General features: G+C 39.2%; 1 protein-coding gene across 3 annotated transcripts in view; it reads right to left on the bottom strand.

The window, feature by feature from the left end:
* The window catches only part of CTHRC1 (collagen triple helix repeat containing 1), a 256,385-nt gene that overhangs the window by 12,343 nt on the left and 221,279 nt on the right, over positions 1-22,763 (bottom strand). For all 3 annotated transcript variants that reach the window (XM_044065679.1, XM_044065677.1, XM_044065678.1), the window contains exon 3: positions 20,894-21,110. In XM_044065679.1, coding sequence (XP_043921614.1) covers positions 20,894-21,110 — 217 coding nt within the window. The remainder of the gene's footprint in view (positions 1-20,893; positions 21,111-22,763) is intronic.

The following is a 22,763-nucleotide window of genomic DNA, read 5'->3' as shown; positions in this document are numbered from 1 at the left end:
AGTAGAGAGAGAGAGAGAGACAATGACCTCTTTCTTCCTGGATGCAAAACCCTTAGTAATGAGATGTGCCACATAGAAGGACTTTCTGATCACAGTGGCAATATGGTGGTCAAAAGAGAGGTTGCTGCCAACCTGTGTTCCCAGATCTCTTATAACACCTTCTGTGTTCAGTGGACTACCATCGATGTGGTAATTCATGGGAAATGGGTTTTTCCCAAAGGCAATTACGACACATTTTTTGGCATTCAGCTTAAAGCCATGGTTCTGACACCAGTCGTTGGTCTCAGTGAAGCCTTTCTGTAGGATGTCAACATCACTTGGGGAGTTAATAATAGCTCCCAACTTGCAATCATCTGTGAACTTTGTCAGCCAGATTCTCTTCGTGTTGGCCTGGACTTCAGAGAAGTAGATAGCAAACAGGAGAGGACCCAGGACTGAACCCTGTGGGACTCCATTCATGACTGGTCGGCAGTCTGACTTGGAGTCAGCTACTTTCACACTGTGGGTTCTGTGAGCCAGTTTGCAACCCACGTAGTGATTTAGGGGTTGATGCCTGGCTTACTGAGTTTTTCTATGATTCCTGAGTGGGGAAGGGTATCTAAGGCCTTGGCCAGATCAAGCTAGGCTGTGTGAACCACCTTGCCTTTATCCACAACTCTGGTGACTGATTCAAAGAAGTATAACTGCATACAAGGTCTTATACCACTTGTGTCTCAGTCTTTATGAATCATAGAGGGTTTTGGCGCATAGTTCTACTGTGTACCAGTCTTACTGCATAGGGCACAGTGTTCATGAATCTCACATATTTGTTAATTAGTCCTCCTCCTAGGATGAACTTCTTATTCAAACAGTTTAAGTTACATTCACTGATATTCCTCATATGCCCCATAGAGCTATAATGTTCTCACCAGTTCCTCCCTCTGTTACTAGTTTCACCAACTATAAGCCTGTTGAAACCTCAACATTCTTATGACTTCATTTCTAGCTTAAACAACAAGACTTTTCAATTTTGTAACTGCAAAGGATATCTACAAACGTGCATCCTTACTTTGTCTTTCAGATATTTTTTCACTTGATACAATGACGCCTTGCCACCTGATAGTTACCTCATAGGGTTAAGTTGGTAATGGCCTGTTTGATGTTGCCCAGGGATTAGCCTCAGCCAGCCTCCATTTGCCTACTGTGTGACTCTGATCAAGTTACTTAACCAGACAGTGCCCTGGGGCAATTGGGAAAATTGATTTAGGCTATTAAGTGGTTTCCTGGAATGTATGCATAGAAACTACCTATTAAATTATGATGTACTCATGAGCCTGGTCTTCTAGATGTAACAGTGTCATCCCATGAGATTTCATTACCATCCCTTTAACTTTGTTGAATTCAAAGAATTTCTTCTTATTTATTCACAGGACTTTGTACTGTTCCCTGATTGATCTCCTGTTCATTGGCTACAAAGTCACCTTAATTGTACTTTAACTGGCCACCCTTTCCTCTTTTATGGTCTAATCACATTTGATCTAATTAGATTCTTTAGCACATTTTATCACTTAGAGCTGTCAATTAAAGTGCATGATTTTTTGATCACTGGTATGAGTTGTCTTAAAAGATGTAAAAGTAATCCTGCAGTTTGCTTTATCATAATGTGTTGTGTGAGCTGGTGGTGTACTTCCAGTGTTTTTTCCCTTTCTTCCACTGCAGTGCTACTGGTGGATATGTTATATATAAGATGGAGTGAGGGGTGCAGGGGCATTCACCCTTGCAAAACTCTTTTTTTTCTTTTTTGTATTTTTTTTGTTGTTGTTGTGATGTGCTAGATAAGTTTGTTTAGACCAAATGTGCTGATCAGTGGTATTTAGATATTCTGTCTCTGAGAAAAAATGACATATAGTCCCTCTCTCTCTATATATATGTATATATATATATATATATATATATATATATATATATATATATATATATATATATGGATTCATTTTCATATTCCAAATTACCAAATGATCGCATTTCACTTGATCGAGCAGAAAAACCCTAATGCATAAAACACTGTAACTTCAAAATACAGAACTTCAGATCAAAAACAGAAAGGCATACCCACCACATGCCCACATCCCAAAACAAATGTTTTTATGATTTTGCAGGGGAGCTGTGCCCCCCTGCACCCCCACACCCCCTACAAATTAAATATTCCAACTCTGAGATCGCACTACATTGAAGAAACCGAACAGTAGATGTATTTTGCAACACTTTTCAAATACCACATGACAAAATAATACTTAAATAAATAAAAATAACATTAACTAAATACATAATAATAGTAATGTACCCTGCTATAAAATCACTTGCTTAATTTTTAAAAGGTCGTTGTATTCCAGTTTTAGTTAGTTCTACCACTGTTAAACGTACTGTCTGTCATTTTCCTCAAGCACAAACTAAAAATATTTAAAGGGATAGTACACTACTTACGCAGCTAATCATCAGTAATCAGCAGAGTGTTCGACAATGTGAAATACTGTCATTTACACTTGCAGGGATTTGCAAATTCAGGTTTTTTGTCTCGATCAAGTGAAATGCACTCATTTGGTAATTTAAAATATCAAAGTAGATCCATATATATATATATATATATATATATATATATATATATATATGTGTGTGTGTGTGTGTGTGTGTGTGTGTATAGATAGATATGGTTGCATTCATTGAATCAACATTGCATTGGCATGGCTAATGTCGACACAGTAGCATCAAAAAGTACAGTTGTGTACACTTACCATAAATGTAGATGTACACTGTTGGTCATCACATTTGGGTTATCTGCTTGCAGTAGCCCTCAGTCAGCCTGATTATCAAAGTCTTGGGACCTGCGTCGGTTGCTGTCTCATCTTCCATGACGTCAGGAGTCAGGGTTATAAAGCATGCAGCCGACACCATTACATCAGTTTTTCTTGCCTCAGATGTCAGGTGCTCCCATAATGGGAAGCAATTATATACAAGTTTACACCTCCAACAAGAAAGCAAGTACAACAAAAAGCTTTAAGCACAGTAAACAAGAATAGAGGTATAGTCAATAGAAGTCGGGGGGCTGGAGGGAGGGTAACCAGGACTGCAACAGTGAATAAACTCGAACATCTACATTTATTGTAAGTGTACACAATTGTACTATGTTCTTCGTGTTTCACTGTTGCAGTCATCACATTTGGGTAGATTCCCAAAGCTAAGGATGGGAGGAGGTAATTAGATAGCATTAGGACCAGCTATAAGGCCCTGCAAGACTGCAGTGGCAAAGCCAGCTCTGGATTTAGAAAAAATTGGCAAGTGATAATGCTTGGTGAAGCTATGTACAGTACTCCAGAAAGCAGCTTCTAGATGTCCCTGGTAGGGACACCTCTGAGAAAGGCTGTAGAGGTAGATGCAGCCCTGGTTGAATGAGGTCTTATCTCCTTTGGGGTAGGTTTTCCATGGTGCTTATAGCAGAAATGAATGCAATGGCCTATCCACTTAGAAATGATTTGCTTTGAAATGGCCTTCCCCTCTGCCCCTGCAGCAAATGCAACCAGCAGCTGTTCAGATTTCCTGAGAGGTTTAGTCCTGTCCAAGTAAAATCTAAGTTGTCTGTGCACATCCAAGGAGTGCAGTATTCATTCCCCTTTGTTCTGTGGATTAGAAAAGAAGGTTGGCAAATGAATGGACTAATTAAGGGCTACACTGGATACCACCCTGGGCATGAAGGAGGGATTGGTCCTGAGGGACACCCTGTCCGCATGAAAGATGATGAAAGGCTCCACAGCCATGAGGGCCTGTAATTCAGACACCCTTCTTGCAGAAGTGATGGCTAGAAGGAAGACTGTTTTCCAAGAAAGGAATTTCAACTCTGCATTTGCAGCTGGCTCAAAGGGAGGCAGAGTGAGCTTTTCAATACAAAGTTAAGGTCCCAGGCTGGAGTAGGGGCTCTCCTGGGTGGTCTTACGTTTTTGGCCCTTATGAGGAATGGCTTCAGCAGTGGATGAGAGAAGAGGGGTGGTTCTGTATTGTAATGAGCTGAAATGGCTGAGGCATGAGTTTTGATGGAGGAAAAGGAAAAGCCCTTGTGTAGCATCTCAGTTAAGTATTGAAGAATCTGAGGTAAATTGGGTGCTGCTGTGCCCATCCCTTGAGTTTGGCACCAGGAACAGAATCTTTTCCATTTTTCCGCATAGAATTTTCTAGTACTAGGCCTCCTTGCCTACAGAATGACATCCATCACTTGCTTACTGAGGGATGGTAACAGAGATATTAGGAAATTAGCCAGGCTGCCAGGTTCAGGGTTTGAAGCTGTGGGTGCAGAATCTGGCCCTCCTGCTGAGAAAGCAGAGCAGGGGTCTGAGGCAGGTGCCATGGTGCCAGCAGTGACACACTGCGCAAGAGGGGGTACCAGTGTCAGCATGGCCAGTCTGGTGCAATCAGTATTGTCCTTGGTTTGTCCTGTTTGATCTTTAGTAGTACCTTGGAGAGGAGAGGCAGAGGGGGAAAGGCATAAACTGATAGGTTTTTCTAGGTGAAGGACAGGGCATCCACTTTCCAAGCTTATTTGTGGGGAGTCCTTGTGCAGAATTTGTCCAATTGTTAGTTCTGGGGGGAGATCTCTTGGATCCCCCATTTTTTTCTCAACATGTTGAATATCTTTGGTTCCAGTTTCCACTCATGTGGGTCCATGAGATTTCTGCTTAGGTCATCTGCCAGTGTATTTATCTTTCCTGGCAGGAATTGAGCCTGTAGGTGCACTTGGTAGCTCAAGGCTGTGTTTCACAGAGCCATGGCTAGTCTGCAGAGAGAATATGAGTGGGTTCCCCCCTGCTTGTTTATGTACCACATAACAGTGGTGTTGTCCGTCTTTATCAATAATTGTCCTGAAAAAATGTGGTCCTTGAAGGCTGTCAGATCATTCTATACAGCTAACATTTCTTTTTGATTGATATGCAGGTGCATTTGACTTGGGCTCTATTTGCCCTGAATGCACTGGCCTGCCAAGTGAGCCCCCCATGCATAGTCTGATGCATCTGTTGATAGGGTTTGGGTGGCAGGGGCTAGAGTGAATGGCAGTCCCTTGTTTTGGTGGCAGGCCTCTGCCCACCAAAGGAACTCTATCTGTAGGCAAGGTATGATAGGAATCATTGATTCTAGATCCTGAGAATGTTGACACCACAGGCTTTTCAGATACCATAGTAGTTTCCTCATATGCAGTCTTGCATATGGAATTAGTAGAATGCAGGAGGCCATGAACCCCAGGGCTTGCAGTATTTTCCTTGCAGATAGCTGGGCCTTTATGGCCAGTAGTTTGAAGTAGGCTGTCAAATGAACTTTTTTCTCTGGCGTGAGGTAGGCCATCTGGGAAGTTGTATTCAAGCTTGCTCCCAGGAATACAATTTGTTGGCAGGGTACAAGATGTGATTTCTTTTCGTTTATGGTGTACCCCAGAGAAGTTAGCAATTTCTTTACAAATGCCAGATGATTTAATAGTATGTCCTGGCTTTCTGCCTGATTTAGACAATCATCCAGTTATGGGTACATTTGAATATTTCTTTGCCTGCAAAATGCAATGACTGGAGCTAGGCACTTTGTGAATACCCTGGGCACAGTAGATAAGCCAAAGGGCAGTGCAGAGAACTGATAGTGCATGTAGCCTGCTCTGAAGCATAGGTATCTTCTGTAAGATTCCCTTACTGAGATGTGCAGGTAGGCTTCCTTTAAATCCAGTGTTGCCAACCAGGCATCTTTGCCTAGCATGGGAAGCAGCTGACGAAAAGTTAGCATCTTGAATTTTGGGATTACCAAAAATGTGTTTAAGATAGATGGTCCAGGATAGGACGCCAGGAGTTGTCTTTTCTGGGTACCAGGAAAAGTCTTGAGTAGAAACCTTCCCCCCATTCTTCTTCTGGAACCAGTTGAATAGCCCTGAATGTTTAAAAGAGAGAGAACTTGCTTTTGAGCCTCTGCCCACTGATATGGGGGAAGGTCTGGACAGCCGTTCGGGGTTGGTAAGGAGTGGAAGTGGAATCTGTATCCTTGGGAAACTATATTTAAAACCCATTTGTCCTGGGTAATGAGTTCCCAGTTTTTTGCCTGTAGAGCAATCTTTCCCCCTAAAGGAGCAGTCAGTTGAGAAAGGCTTGGAAGGTTTAAAGTTAAGCAATTGAGACAGTTTACCATAGGGGGGGGTCTTACTACTCCCTGCTTTGGAAGAGAGAGCCCCCCTGCTTAGGCCTGTGAGTACCTTGGGATTGAAGCCTGGATGTTCTGCTGGTTCTGGGTTTGGACTGAGAAGGCCTGGAAGAGGCAGAAAAGGACCAATTCTTAGAGGGCCAATGCCTACTAAATCTGGGAGGTTGTACTTGCAGGAAATCTTTAACAGTTTGCATAGATTTAGCTTTTTCCTCCATCTTTTTAAGTACTTATTCTGCTTTGTTGCCAAACAGGCGGTCTTGGTTTAAGGGAGCATCCAGTAATTTAGCTTTAACATGATCTGGCAAAGATTGCTCCTTAAGCCAAGCATGCCTTCTAAGTACAGACCCAGTGACAGCAGCCCTGCAAGATGCCTCTAATGAATCAAAACCACATTGCAAAGTATGCTTTCCAACTTGTTCAGCAGAATGCATTAAATCCTGTAATTCTTTATTTTCTGCACAGTCAGGAATCAATATAATTTCTATTTAAGCAATCCAATAATATGCTGCTGATACTTTAATGTACGAAACTGGCAGTTTAAGGCCCTAATGACCAAAGTTGTAGAAGTGTATACCTTCTTTCCCCATATAGTGCGAAGTGGACTTAGAGTGAACTTCAAAAACCGCAAAAATGGAAATATCGCATTTCCATGGTTGGCCCGTCTGTGGATTAGCTGCATAAGGTAAGTGTTGGATAGTTACGGAGTTTAGGATAGGGTGCAGGTTAAGGTAAGTGCTTAGATAAGTAATGTATGTTAGATTTAGTGTAGGGTTATAGGTAGGGTTTTGTTAAATGTATGTATGTAGGTTATTTATTTTGTTTGTGCGGTAGTTACGGACTTTAGGGTTAGGGAGGGGTTAAGGATAGTGCATAGATAGTTTTGTATGTGGGGTTTAGTAGTGTTGGAGGTAGGGTTTTGTTAAATGTATGTATGTGGATTATTTGTTTTGTTTGGGTGTATGTCTGTAGGGGACATGTGCGGTAGTTACGGACCTTAGGGTTAGGGAGGGGTTAAGGACAGTGCATAGTTAGTTGTGTATGTGGGGTTTAGTGTAAGGTTAGAAGTAGGGTTTAGTTAGTGTATGTATGTGGTTTATTTATTTTATTTGGGTAGGTAGTATATAGCTAGTGGTGGGGTTGGCCGACTATGACAGTTCGATTTTATTTTTTTCGCTGTTTAGTGCGTTCGTGATTTTTGCAGTTCGCAGAATAGGGGTCGATGTTTTGATATTCGCGCATAGGGTTTTCGCTTTCATAATATAGACCCTCTTTTCATTTACTTCTTTGCTACTCCTATATCTTCTTCATTTGTAGTGATTGTATCCAAGGTTTCATTCTTGATATTTTACCCTTATCTTTCCTTTATTAGTTCCTCCACCCAATTTCTTTTCTAAGTACGGCTTTATTGCCCTCATGCTTTCCTGATGATCACTTACTGTTTTAACTCATCTTTTATATCTGTGGTGCACAGATGCCCTATTTTGTCTGCTTGTTATAAAAGTAAAACTGCCTCTCCTTTCTTCCATTTCCTACATTTGCTTATACTATTTTGATACTCTGTGCTTGCTTTTCTGAAAGATTTGTATTGCTGCTTTCTGACTTTCCTTTGTTTGCCTGCTGTCTAGCATGTTATGTTTTATGGAAGGCATAAATAAGTCTGCAATGTTCCATTCTTTCTTTTCTGTGCATTATTTTACTATCCCATATGCAATGATTCTTTATGTTACTTTTTAATTTTTTTACACAATTTCATCTTGGAATTAAAACATTTTTGAAATCTTCCCACTACTGTAAAAACGGGCTTTTTTTTAAATTTAGTTTTAAACAAACCACTTTCTATTTTTATTTTCTTATATTTGTGCCTTGCTTTCAGAGGCATATGGTTCAAAAATTGTTTATAAGATTTTACTGAACCACCTCATTCCTTCTCTTTCAATTATAACATCTATCTTCTGTATAAAAAATATTCACTTGCATGTACTTTCATTTCTAAATATATAACTTAAACACGCAGTTCACAGCTGGTGCTCAGTGGTTAAAATATATGAGAACACAAAAATAAACACGAACAAATAAAACTGAACAGAAGCTGTTATGTATAAAAGCTGCATATTTTATTACTCACAGTAAAACAGTAGTACATACTTTTACACACAACTTTTTCATTCTGCTGATAACCATTAGTCTGAAGTTTTATACAATGTTTTGCTACAGATAATACAATATTGAGCTTTTATACACATTGACCACTATGGGTTTTATGATTTTATTTTTAAGCATGCATTTTAATGATTTTCAATTATACTAATATAATTGTGTCCCTTTTTGCACTTTTAGTAGACAATCAAAATCTTCAAACCACTACATATTACTCTTGAAACAGCATTCTCATAGAAAAATATAAACAGCAGGTAGCATACGTCTTTTGGTGCACAAGGTTGTGTGTTTTATTCCTACACCAGTTGGATTGATTGCTGACACTGTAGTGCAGTCTAAGGGGGTGCTGTACTCCTGAGTGTGCCATCTTTCAGATGAGATGTTAAAACTGAGGCCCCATCTGCTTGAGTTGGTAGTGGCTCAGGTGGATGTAAAAGATCCCACAACACTTATGAAAAAGAACAGGGAAAGTCCCCCGGTGCCCTAGCCAAATGTCCCCATAGTAGTACAAAATCTACCTCGGGTCTCCCTTGAAAAGAGACTACTAGCCTAGTGTGACTAACTTAGTTAACAAAGGATAAATTAAGCACATATCTGATAATTTCAGGAAAATATAAATGTACTATCCTCTCTAGAATAGTATGCCATACAACATTTACTTTAATGTTGGTTTTTCATTTTTACCAAACAGGCTAGGCTGGAACAATCCATCTGCTTCAACAGATCAATACATCTGACTTCCACGTTGTCTTGGATTGCTCACTAAGGTACTTATCAATAATTCCTACAACATGTAAGCATATTAAAATTACTTTTGCCCTCCAGCACCAGGCTCTAATTGCCTTCTCATATTACTCCTCTTACTGTTGACTTTGAAGTCATTCTGAATCCATTTTGTTTCTTCCATATGTACTTCCTAGAATTAACAAAGCTGTTCTTTATGCTTATTTTTCTTATTTCCCTTTTCCCCTTCCGTACCTTCTCTATCATTTCATCTCCTTCATATTCTGCTTTATATGTATCTTCACTCATTTCTTTTCCATGTGTCTCTCCTATGTCTCTAAACTTATTGTGCATGCTCTCTTTTGATAATTCCTGAGCATTCTGTACCTTCTCTTGATCAGCCCTTCTTGTATCACTTCCTCTTTTAATTCTTATTTTGTTTCTACTGTGACCTGTTATTGTCACCAGTTTTGTTTACTGCAAAAAGTTCTGCATCATTTTTCCAGCCACTGCTATTGGCATAGAGGGATGAAGCCCTGACGATAATCCAGATTTCCTGGGTTTAGTTAGCAGTTTAAGCACTTGAGGTGCTGGCAGGGAAGGATGTGTCTGCTCATCTTGGGAGGGGAGTAGGAGGGTAGCATGCATCGTGCACAGAGTGAGGAGGGCAGCATGCACGGTGCACACAGTCAGGAGGGCAGCATGCATGGTGCACACAGTGAGGAGGGCATCATGCATGGTGCACACAGTGAGGAGGGAAGCATGCATGGTGCACACTGAGTGAGGAGGGCAGGGTGCACACAGTGAGGAGGACAGCATGCAGGGTGCACACAGTGACAGAGGAGGGCAGCATGTATGGTGCACGCAGTGAGGAGGGCAGCATGCATGGTGCACACAGTGAGGAAGGCAGCATGCATGGTTCACACAGTGAGGAGGGCAGCATGCACAGTGCAGACACTGAGGAGGGCAGCATGCATGATGCACACAGTGAGGAGGGCAGCATGCATGGTGCACATGGTAAGGAGGGCAGCATGCATGGCGCACACATTGAGGAGGGCAGCATGCATAGTGCACAAAGTGAGGAGGGTGGCATGTACACAATGATGAGGTCAGCATTCATGATGCAAACACTGAGGAGGGCAGCATTTATGGTGCATACAATGCAGTCAGAGTTCCCTAGCAGATAACAGGGAAACAAGTGTGGAGTACTTCCTGGTAGAGGCTGGGGCAGCTTGCTAATGTTAGCCCTTTGCAGAAGTGTGGGGCAAAAGAGCACAATCTGCCCACTGCACACCCCACATATGAGGTATTACCAAATATACTTGGGGTCATGTAAGAAAATTAAGTACAAAACAAAAAAAAAACACTCCTGGCAGCAGTTATGACACAGACCTGGGATACCTCAGTCTCCTCACTGGACTCAACCCTTATTGGAATAAGTCCAGGAAAGGCCAAGAATGACTGGTAGACTAGGCAAATGAGGAGGGGCACTGGGTTCTGTTGATAGACAGCTGCAGTAGAGAAAAAGAATGCAAACTATATATATATATATATATATATATATTTTTTTTTTTTCATTTCTTGGCTCACCATTTTGCTCCATTTGTGGACAGTCAAGTTAAAATGTCTCCTTTCATCTCACCAAACTTTGTGCAGTTTCTTTCACATTCTTAAGAGAGTGGCCAAATGTCTGCGACTTGTGCATCTTCTTTTGTTACATGTTACTTAATTGTCCTTCTTGCATACATATAAAACAGCATTCTGACTGGCCAGTGTATCTACTTACACATTTTTTCTAGCAAATCATTTAATATTCAGACCATGGATCTTCTTCACTTCTTCAGTTTGCAGAAATCTGATACTGTAATTTCTTATGTAAAAAGGTATCTCTACTCTTTTAATGCTTTTTTCAGACATACTTCACTTCTCTCTCCACCCTGAACAAAGAAGCAACAGACTGCAGCTCCTAATCAGCTCAAGGACAACATCTACTCCTATGGCCTTAAGTATGATGAACAGCATGGCTTTAGAAAAGGATAGGGATCATTGTTATCTACTTTCTGAAATTAATTTCATCCATAAAGTAATAAACACACAAACCCAAAACCCAACAAATCTAATTTTCATCAGCCTGCTCAAAACACTCAGTTCTTCCTCCCATCACCTTATTTATTTATTTATTTTATTTCAGTTTGATTACCGGGGAAGTCCACTGGGCCAAGAAGTGCCCATTTTCAGTGGAGGCCCGGGGAGAAAAGCTCCACAAGCAATACAATGAAACATGGTTACATAAAGTTAATGGTATAATACAAGAATAAGATTCAAGCAGTCAGGAAATACATTTACATAAAATGTGCAAGAAGAGCAAACATAATGAAGCAATACAGTGCAGAGTAAATATAAAAAAATATACCTGCAAATGGAAGAGCAAGTTGCCTTGGCTAAATGAGTTCCTTCCCCTCCAATCACTCTTAAAAGGTACTAGTTGACCACACCTCCTCCCCTTCTATCCCACTTCCCAAAGCTGCGTCAAAGACTCCATCCTAGGTCCACTACTGTTCAAGCAATTCATAAGTGCCTTTCCACTGGAGAACCCTAACACAAGGTAAACCTATACTCAAATAACTTGCTTCGTACCTTTATCAATTAGCCCCCTCTAGTATTTAACACTAAACTCAATCTGACTCACTCCCTTGCTCATAATTAATTATCAATAATGAACTCATCATTAACACAAATAAAACAAATTCCATTCTTTTGGAACCAAAGGAAGTTTGAAAACTGTTCTTCCCCATGTCTGGAGTTAATGTCTCTTCCATTGGCAGGGTTAATGTTAGAGCCTACCACAACTACACAGGACTCGGCATGAACCCCATTCTCTTTTTCACCCACCACTGTTAAAACTGTCTTTCCTATTACTACCCCATATCAGTATTTTTCAACCTACAGAAAAAAATGATTACCTTGTAAAATGTATTATTTTTCCTACTGTTAGTTATGCTCATCCCATCCTGATATCTAGTTCCATGAAAACACATCAAAACATTTAAAAAGAGTACTAATAGGTTTATCATAAACTCCTTTGGAATGGAGCATCATTGCAAAATGCTGTCTAGGGTTGGGTGTCTTCCCACTGCAGAAAGCGCAACTTACATTTTGTGTACCAGACTTTGCAAGTACCTATGTTTGCTACAGAGGTTTAAGACTATGTGCTGGTAGATCTGCACCCTTTTAGCAGGTATGGGTTTGAATCCTACAGGTTCCATTTGCTTACAGTGTGAATCTGAGCAAGTCACTTTATCGGACTTTGCTCCATGGTCACCCCTGAAAAGGGAGTGTGAATCCAGTGAGACTTTGCAGTTAACAAATGTGGTTCTTTTTTTAAGATATTGCTCCTTACTGCCCATAAATACTCACGAAAAACCATAAACAAATGCTAATAATTGTGTTTTGCTTCATGGCTGTACCAACCTGTTTTATGACATAATCTTTATTGTAGTACCAAGGCTGTCTTGTTGAACAAACTCAAACTTTAGAATGCTACTCCAACCAATATGCAAGTCTTTGCACCTTTATTAAATTATCACTTAAGACATACTCAAAAGTACAGTAACAAAAAAGAAAAAAAAATAACATATTAACATTTTTCCATTTACATACATCATACATCACATATCTTTTCTTTTTTTGTAATTATCACCACTCCAACACTGAATAAATTGCAGAATTTCTGCCTTCCCTTAAACTTCACTCCTCCCCCTGAACATTATTCTGCATTTATTATTCCCACAATTTTATTTATTTATAGATAATTTGCTCCCTCCCTTTCTCTAAAGATTCCTCTTCCATTTCTTTTATCTCTTTTACAGTACTAAATACTTCAAAAACAGTTGGTTTAGACTTTGATTTCCACTTGTTTTTTCAGCAGCCAACAGAATTAAACTTAATAAGGCCTTATTATGTCTAGACAATTCCAATCCTATGTCCCAGCTAAAAAGAATCCTTAATTACAACCATTTGCTCACACAATATTTCTGACAAAGAGTACTCTACAGGAAAATTTTGAAATCTGCCAGCTCATTACACTCTCAAAACACATGTTCCCAGTTACCTGTTCCTTCCCCATCACACCTCCAACATTAGCCATATACCTTAGGAAAATTTTTTATGAAGTCTGTTTGGGATATAAAATACCTACGGAAATACTTTCAAACAAAGATACTAAACCTTCTGGACTTTGTTGCACATTTGGGAACCCAATTCTTTACCATTTTCACAGCAGTTGGGGTGCTTTCAGCTGTATATGTTTAATTGTGTACTATACATACATACCTAAGAAGAGTGCTGCGGTGGTGGTACTGCGGTAGCGTTGTCGCCTCATAGCAAGATGTTGTCCTGTTCGAGTCTCAGCTAGAGCGTCTTCTGTGTGGAGGCATACATGAATGGGGCGTGCCTTCATTGAAGGTTGTGCGTCAGGGCTGGTAACCCGGTGCGTAAAAATCCACTACCAATCATTAGCGGACCGGAGTTCCGCTGTGGCGACCCCTAACCAGGAAAAGCCAAAAGACACAAACAAACATACCTAAGAAGAGTAATATAAACCAAAGATTTCTGTACAGTCTTGTTTCACACTGGATTTGTGTTTTCTGAGCTAGCTGAGCTCACATTGTCTTACTGCATCTATGCAATTCTTGCTTTCCTGTTCCATAACTAATGTAGTATTTAATGTATTTGCTGGTTGGAATTCTACACACTTCTTGTCACTGAGTTTTAATCCAGATCCACACGACCATCACACCTCTCTTGGATACACCCATTGGCTCTCCCAGAGGCATCAGCCCTAGAGCCCATTCAGTCCTCCCTCTAGGGGTAAGGAGTGAGTAATGGGAGTTGCAGCAATGGTCCTATAATCTGCTGGAGATTAAACTTAAATTACTTTTTTAACTTCTCCAAATGTTCAGGGTGTCAAATACCTTGACAGGAATGAATACCCTTCCTAATTCAGGGCATGATTAAAGTTCATGAAATCAGAATAGCGTCATCATTATTTGATGTTTAACAGCATCAGCAATGCCCCCAGAATTACCCCCACCTGCTGTTCATATAGCATGATATGTACTGGTAAAAATATAAATGAACAGACTACAACAGTGGAAAATGAATTAATTTAATATATAAAAATAAAAACACACCAAGATCATGCCATAAGCGCTTTCATCTCTCAGGGAGACTTCATCAGATAAAATCAAACAATTTCCATCCATCTTAAATACCAGTTCAGAGTACACTCATTTGCATAATTCAGTTCACTTAATTACATACCCATTCAGCTTTAAAGCTACAATACACCACATGTAATTTATGCTAAAACATCAGCCTTTTCTTTTAAAATGGATCCTATAGAAACTTGATCATTTAATCCAGGTAAAAATGTGGCATTTGATTTTAACTGCCAAACTAGCTCTCTTTTTAAAAGCATTCTTTGCCAGTCACCACCCCCTTGGATTCATTTAATTTTTTTCCAAGATCCCAAAGGTTAACCTTCTAAAATTGGGGCAAGCCAGGGAATGTCTGTATAGTGCATTTGTGTCTTTTTTCTTATTAATGTCATAAAGATTTATGTATATTCTCATCTTTAGTGCTGTTTCTGTTTTGCCAATATAAAATCATGCACAGCTTTCACACTTAGCTAGGTAGACTACTCTACTCGTGGTACAATTACTGTTAACAAATGTCACCTTACTGTGCAGGATATTATTCAATACCAAGATTTTTTCTTTGTTAATATAACTACACTGAGTACAACTTCCACATGGGGTTGTTCCCTTTTTGCTAACATTTTCTTGCTCCAACCCATTTTCCAATAATTGCTTAAAGTTTCTCCCCCATCTTATACACAAAGATGTACTTGTGCCCCACTAGTTCATTAATCTCTTTGTTCACCCTAAAGATGCTCCAGTTCTTAATCACCATTTTCTTAATATTTTTCGAATAACTATTCTGTTCTAAAACTAGGGCTTTTTAATAATGCCCACTTGTATCATTCACTTTCACTCTTTCCAACTCCCTTCCTAGAAGTGGTTGATATTTACTTCCCCAATTTTGAATGCTAACAGTCTTGCCACTTTATTGTGCCTTTCAATATACAGACCGTCATCCATGAGTATATCACATCTGGCAACAAAATGTGCAGCAGCTACTAGTTGTGCACTACAGAACCTTTATTTGTCTGTATCTCTCAATTTTTCTGTAGTGATTGTAAATCATCATGTACTTTGCCCACTGTCTTTTGCTGCCATTATTAATCTTTCATGTTTTTATTTAAAGTCACCTGACTTTAGCCTTAATTCACTCTCAGACTCCTTCTTGTTAAAGTTTTTATATCATGTTCCTCTCCCAGGTTATTTTCTCGATGCTTCGGTTTTTCCATTTTGCATGCCCGTTGTATCCCAAGAGACTGGTGTGTAATGGATGCATGTGAGGGTGTATCTCTGTCTTCTGTAAGTAATGTTACCTAAATCACATCTGCCTTGTCTTGAAGGCAAGTGTTTCCATTGATCACCAGTCTTCATCAGAACTGAAATGAAGTCCACGCTCCAGACATGCACGCCATGCCCCTCATCTCAGAGAAAGGTGAACAGGCCCTGCCTCATCATTCCTCCCATTTCTCTGGTCAGCTACTCCAGTGCCTGAGTCACCAAATAAACCTGAATCACCTAGGATGTAGTTAGGACTTCATTCTTCTATACTATGCAACTCCCTTGCTATTGCAGTTTGTTGCAGTTCTAATATGCATAGGTATATGCAATTTGAATATGTATCACTTTCTTGATGCAGACAGGATATAACCAAAAATGGGAGTTCTAGCCCACCAACATGTAAAAATAAATATAGTAAAAGATAATAAAAACTGATCACTTTTGACCCATTTGTGGAACATAGGGTTAATCTGGCATAATCCTAATTTTGATTTTTTTTAGATGAATGCACAAATGATGTGATCATATTCTTGTTCACGTTTTCAAACATGTTATAGTGTTCACACAATCAAAGCATAAATATTTTGTGTGTAGGAAACTACATTACTATGAAATGTTCCATCTTTTCCTTAGCCATGTCTTTACCAAGAGATTAGGTATCCAAAAGTTAGGCAACCTTTATTCTCACCAAAAACATACACATGCAACACTGTGCGCTTTAGCAGACATAACATGACATAACACAGTGGATTTTAGGATTGCCAGAGACTGTGTGAGGAAGACATGCAGGGGTTGGGAGTTGGTATAATGGTTAAGGTGTTTACCTCACAAATACAAAGTACAGGGATTGATTCTCACCTTTAAAAGGGAAAGTAGCTGCGCTTAAAATAGTCTAAAAGGAAAGTTAGCCTAGTTCTTATTTATAAGCAGTGTATACTTTAGCAGCCCCATAACATAATGGATTTCAGGATTAGCAAAACGGAATGAGGGAGAATGAAATAACATTGTGTGCTTTAGCAGAATCATAACACGGTGGATTTGGACTTCAGGATTAGTAAAGAATGACGGTGCATGATGAAGGTGACATAAAGGATGTCATAATCTACTAAGGGCCCCTGGAAAAATTATGACACCTACTACTATTTTAGAACTCTCATAATGCTGCAGAGATCAGCAGAGGTGCACTGGCCAATTTTATTTGCTGTTTCTAAAACATTTGAAATAACTGGTATGTGAAAAGATCTGAAAACAGGGCAAGTTTAGAATGATGAAACATGTTAGTCTAAGAGAACGCCATACTGCATTTGTTGTCACTGTGATAGTCCTGTTTCAGATTTCAGGAACCAATTTACTACTTGGGACTGAAAAGCACCTAGGAAGCTTGTTATTTGTATTGATGCAGTAATGTTTGAGCTGTTAACAGTTAAGTTTATTACTGAGATACATACAGACCAAAGTGAGGCTCCCTACTGACATTCTGAGGCTTGAAATTGCAAGTCTCAGAATTATAAAAAAATATAAAAATCAAGCAAATGATCACTGTTCTACTTTAGAGTTGTTTTATTTGCGTGGGTGGGGGGTAAGCCCCATCTGCATTGCCAGCACCACCTCTAGTTATATATACTAACTCCGTAACTGACGCACTTCAGAGAAAATGGAATATATTCCATGACATGGTGATATTGGGCTTAGTAAATGTACGTTTGTATTTTTGGTCACTCAGTCTCTTTGTTCTGGGACTTGCACTAATGAATCTCGGAATTAAAAGTGATTATCCCAAGGATGTATTGATTTGTTCTGCTTTACTTTCGTACAGTCACAAAATGAAATAACAAAAAACACTACTTAACCAAAGGAAAACAAAGCAGAATGGCAAGGACCACACACAAATGAAGACACTGTAGCTACAAACTCACATAAAATTTAATGTTAGCGCTTTCGTACAGTACAATGCCAACATTTCATCAGTATCTGGTTAAGTTACTTTTGTACAGTGATGTTTCTGACTGAAGTGTGCATGGTATATTGCAGGTGGTGTTATAGGTTGAGGGAATCCCTATGGTCTTTCTTCAAATGTTGTTCAGTTTCACTGGTTGCTGTCAGTACCACTGATTTGCACTGCAGCTGCCTTTAAAGTTTCTTACTGCAAGCTAAGAAATGATGTCAGAAGGATACAGGAGCAAACTGTCACTTTCAGGGTATTTGCTCTTTTCCCACAGCTGTGTGACCAGGTAATCAGTAGATTTTCCCTAATGCAAAATAAAAAGCACTTCTGTTGTGTTTTCTTTAAACTAATGGCAAAATGTTGATGTTACCTTCTTGATGTTAGTGGGCACAATGTTCATGTCCTTAGTGTATTGACATGAATCCCATTTAATATCTTGTACACGAGACTTACTAAGGAATAAATGAAGTGAATAACAGTGATAGAATTATTCATTCACGTTTATAGTATATCACACTAATATTATCCAGGGTATATTAATGCTGAAAAATAAGATGTCTTTGGCAGAGCAGCTGGAAAGCTCATATCTGAGAAGGGAACATACAACTCCCAATAACACTGAATGTCTGATCAAAACAAACTATCCAACTGTAAGAAAGGATGGATCTGATGAAGGGTTACACCTGAAAGTGCTAATCCTTTTATACAGCTGCTGCTTTGAAGTTTGCTTTTATACAACAAGTTTGTTTTTATACAACTTTTTATTAGAATAAAATACAGTTTTTATATTCTTCAGTGTAGTTGTCTGGCTGACGATTCTTTCTTACTTTTGTTTCATGGATGTGATATTTAATATGAAAGAGTAAGGTTATGAGGCATGCATGGCATCATCTAAACAACAAATGAAAGAAATTACACCCTAGCGTGGTAAAAGGCTAAGCTGCTTAAAATGTATTACCTGTATTCATGCTAAAAACGTAGGGGCAAGTCATAACTGAGGCTTCAGTCGTAGCCCATAATTCTGGCTCAGGTATTACAGCTTTTCTTTCCTTTATGGATGCTAAGAATGAAGCGGTCCCTGGTTGTTCACTTTTCAGGAAGGTGAAATCTGACTGTATTCATACTTCATGGATATAGGACTGGATGGGGCTCTAATGATTACAGACCGTTTGGCATGCAGAATAAGGACTTCACTGTTGCAGTGGTATTTCATATTGTTGCTGGGTCATGAAAATATTTTTTTGCATCTTATTTTCATCAAGGTGTTTTTTATACAGTGTTTATGGCAAAATTAAGTAAGTAAACTTTCCATTAAAAAATTCTGTAAAGCTATGTAATATAAAGGATGTTGCTCTATTTCAGTGTGATCACAGCTGACGTTGCATGCCTTCAGAAACATTTAAATGTGTGTAGACAGATACAAAAACTCACAAACCACTCATACACTTATTTAAATTTTAGGGTCCAGCAAAATGAGAGGTTTTTGTATTTGGAGTTATAAAACTCCAACTCCACCCCCTTCACCAAAACTGTGGTATAATCTGCTTTTAGTTTATTGACTATAAAGCACTCTATTTTCTAGGACATTCTATAAAAAATACACAAGCATTATAACTGTCAGTCAAGAAACGAAAGAGTGCACTCCTGGTAACTTATACTGGTTCTGTGCATTGTGAGAGATGTAAGTCTCAAACGTCACACTTTTTCATTGTTCCCAATCCTAAATATTAACATTACTTTTAAGTCTTTCCTACCTCCTTTGACTCCCTGTATATCTTTCTTTGTCATTGTTTAACAGTCTGTGAATCAATGTCTATCTGTCTTACTCGTAAACACTTCTGCTCTGAAAGACTTCAGTAAAACTTTCCTTCTTCCTAGTCTCCTAGGAATCATCTGCATATACTAAAGAGGTCAAGACCTCTGCATGGAAGGTGTCTCATTAAATTATGATGTACTAGTCCACAGTACTAAAAGAACTTGAAACACTTACAGAAATTAAATCTTTTTGAACTAAGTATACATGTTAATGTTCTGTCTCCAAAGTTCCACTGCCAATCCTTTGGAAGGGTCAGTTTTTTGCTGCTGAATGCTCAGTCCACCTCCAGCCGTGTCCTTATTACGTTTTCTTTAAACACCTTCATTTTGATGCTTGCCCTTTATTTGCCTCAAAACTCTCCTGCACAACCCAGCTCTGTGGTATAGAGGGAGAGCACCCTGACTATACCACAAACCACCCAAGTTTGAGCAGCATTTTTCATGCTTGTAGGAGCTGTCTGGGGAGGATGGAAGTGAGCTGCTGATGTTGACTTACCCATCCTGGGGGCAGGGATATGGCTCTGGTTCATCTCACAAGAGATAAAGCGAGCAAGGACTAGGTGTTCACCTAGTAGAGTTTTGAGTTGTTGAAGCTCCTGCTGCCACAGCACATTCTGTGAGTGCATCTTGTTGGAAATAGGAATATGGAGGCATGCTTCCCCTCAGGAGGCACGATGCTAAGGAGAGACGAGGTGCTCCAAAGGGGAAAGGGTAGGCCACCCCTTCAGGACCAGCAAGCTGACATGCTCCTTACCACCCAAATCTCACTCGGTAGGGCAGGGAGGGCTGATAGGGAGTTCCTGGGCAGGAAATAATGGGCCATAGAGCTCTAGCTTAGCCCATGAATACCTGGTTCCCATTCTGCAGGAAGAAATGGGCCAAAAGAGTAAAGCTAGGGGAGCAATTGTGCAAGGTCCTGTAGAGAATCCTGAAAAATATATTGTACACCTATGTTTTCCTTAGTTTCTTTCAGACAGCCTTATATACTCCCATCCACTCTTAGTAGTGTGTATGCAAAGCTTTTTCAATCTTACCTAGAAGCTGCCTAAGACAGTATTAGGGCACTTAATGACTCCTCCATTTTCCTCTTTGAAATAAAGCATTACTTTACTGACAAAACACAATGTACCTTCAGAAGATGTGCCTTGGACACATGTTAACTTGTCTTCAGCTCACTAGTTCAGACCCTTGAGTCAGTGAATGACCATGCCGATGTTATAATTTATATCCATGACATCTCTCAAGAGGAACCTATTATAGCCTGTAATTGTTAGGTAACTGGTTATGTTTTTTCTTAAAGTTCTTATTTATTACTTAGTAATTGATCATTTTTGTGTTAGTTGCCTGGGTGATAAAATTTCCTTCAGCTATTTGCATCTCTTCTTATAATATGTTATCATTGTGATTATTGTAATTTGGTTGGTTATATTTGAAAATGGAGCCCTGGGTTAAGGCCATCTACCTCTTCCCAAACAAATAAATAAATAAAATAAATAAATAAATAAATAAATACATGGTCAGTATACTTCAAGGGCTGCTTTTCAGATTAATTCATAAAGAGTAATAAACATACCTGATGAAGTGCGATGGATGTTGATGGTAGAATTGTATTCAGCGCTACCTTGGTCCAAATAGATAATAGCTTCAATGGGAAGTGGTCCTGAGCATTCTGCACCATTGAATGTGAAATACCAACGTTGGCAGCATGCAGCTTTACATTTTAGCCGAAGAGAACCACTAAATAATACTCTAAGAGCACTGTCTGACCGCATCTTTGTGAATGTGCACTCCTAATAAATAAGAACAAAAAGTAACAGTTAACATGAATGCATAAATAAATATGTTGAAAGATTTGCTAGAGCTGTTTAGCATACTGTCATTAAAAATGTATACAACTTGTTTAGAAAGGATCTATTAATTCAGAATTGTAACTGCTAATACATCTTTTCACTCTGATTTGCGTGTTTATTTTTATATGAAATATGTGTTCAAAAACTATTTTTATCTGAAATGTGTACTCTAAAACTATTTTTATCTGAAATAAATTATCAAAAAGCAGAAAACCATTAAAATATGCTGCATTTGAATAATTTGCATTTTTAAAACATCTTTCATATTTACTTACCAAATGTATTTTGACCTTCTGAAGCATGAGTGTAAACCTCAAGGCAGTTGTCAAGGTCAAACTATTTCAGAAATGTTCATGTGTTCCATTGCATCACTTAGGTGAGTAAATACTCAGACCAGTATGTGATTTATAGTATCAGCTGTATGTCAAAGGGAGAAAGCCCTGACTATGATTCAGATGACTTGAATATATTCATCAGCTTAGGTACGAGTGGCACTAACCTGGAATGGTGGGAGTAAGTGGCCGATACTGTCACACAAATCCCTGGGAAGGGGGGAGGCACTCTAGTCCCCATAAATTTCATAGTGACATGAAAGCACAGCTTGCAAAATATCTGTCTGGTTGACTGGTACCTCTTCAATGTACTGTATGCAGATATGTACATACATGGGCTGGAGTAAAAAGACAAAACAGTGTTATTGCATTGTGCGGGCATATATCAGCCTCCAGGAGGGAGATACTTTAGCTGTAAAACAAGAACACTCATGATGTAATTGGCTTTCAACCTGCAGAAAAGCAAATGGGTGGGTCAGTTGTGGGTGAGCCCACGGTTGTAAGGCAATGGAATTTAAAAATAATGTATAAGGTCACTGAAAAACATTTCTAGCAGCAGTACTGATTTCATCCTCACAGTCCAGTAGTTAACAAAAGTATATAAATATAAGATAAAAGTACATTTTGAATAAGCAGATATTTGTGCATATTTGATGCTGATAATTACATAGATAGATATTGAGCTAGTTTTGTACAGGAGAATGTCTGAGGCTGCATATTAGGTACTCTCTCAATACCAATCCAGTCTGGGGAGTCACAGCATTAAACAAGCAGAATACTTTATTCACTCTTGCATGCATTTGCACAATAAATTGCATCACTCTTACTGGTGTTGCTGAAAACTGTGTGAAGATTAATGTTAGCCATTTGTGGTTTTGTAGTACATTCTCTTCATGTTGCATTCCAATGAGATATGCACTCTGACCAAGTAACATCATGACTGGGTAGTTCAATGTGGTTGTCTGGTGCACTCTCTCCATATTGCACTGAGGTTGTGTGGTGTATTCTTTTTATGTAGCATTCAGGCTTTGTGGTGCAGTGTCTCTCTCTCTCTCTCTCTCTCTCTCTCCATGTTGCACTGTTGACAGCTCTGTATTCTTTCCATGCTGCACTATGGATGTATGGTGCACTTTCTCCAGACTGAGCTGTAGCTTTGTGGTGCATGCCATCCTTCTACACTCCTGTGAGTTCTGCATTCTCTCCATGCTGCACTGTGACTATGTGTTGCTCTCTCTCTCTCTCTCTCTCTCCATGCTGCACT

The sequence above is a fragment of the Protopterus annectens genome, chromosome 3.part0 (genome assembly GCF_019279795.1).
Source record: "Protopterus annectens isolate FY-2018-M chromosome 3.part0, PAN1.0, whole genome shotgun sequence".
NCBI lineage: Eukaryota > Metazoa > Chordata > Ceratodontiformes > Protopteridae > Protopterus > Protopterus annectens.
This window is presented reverse-complemented; position numbering and strand designations above follow the sequence as displayed.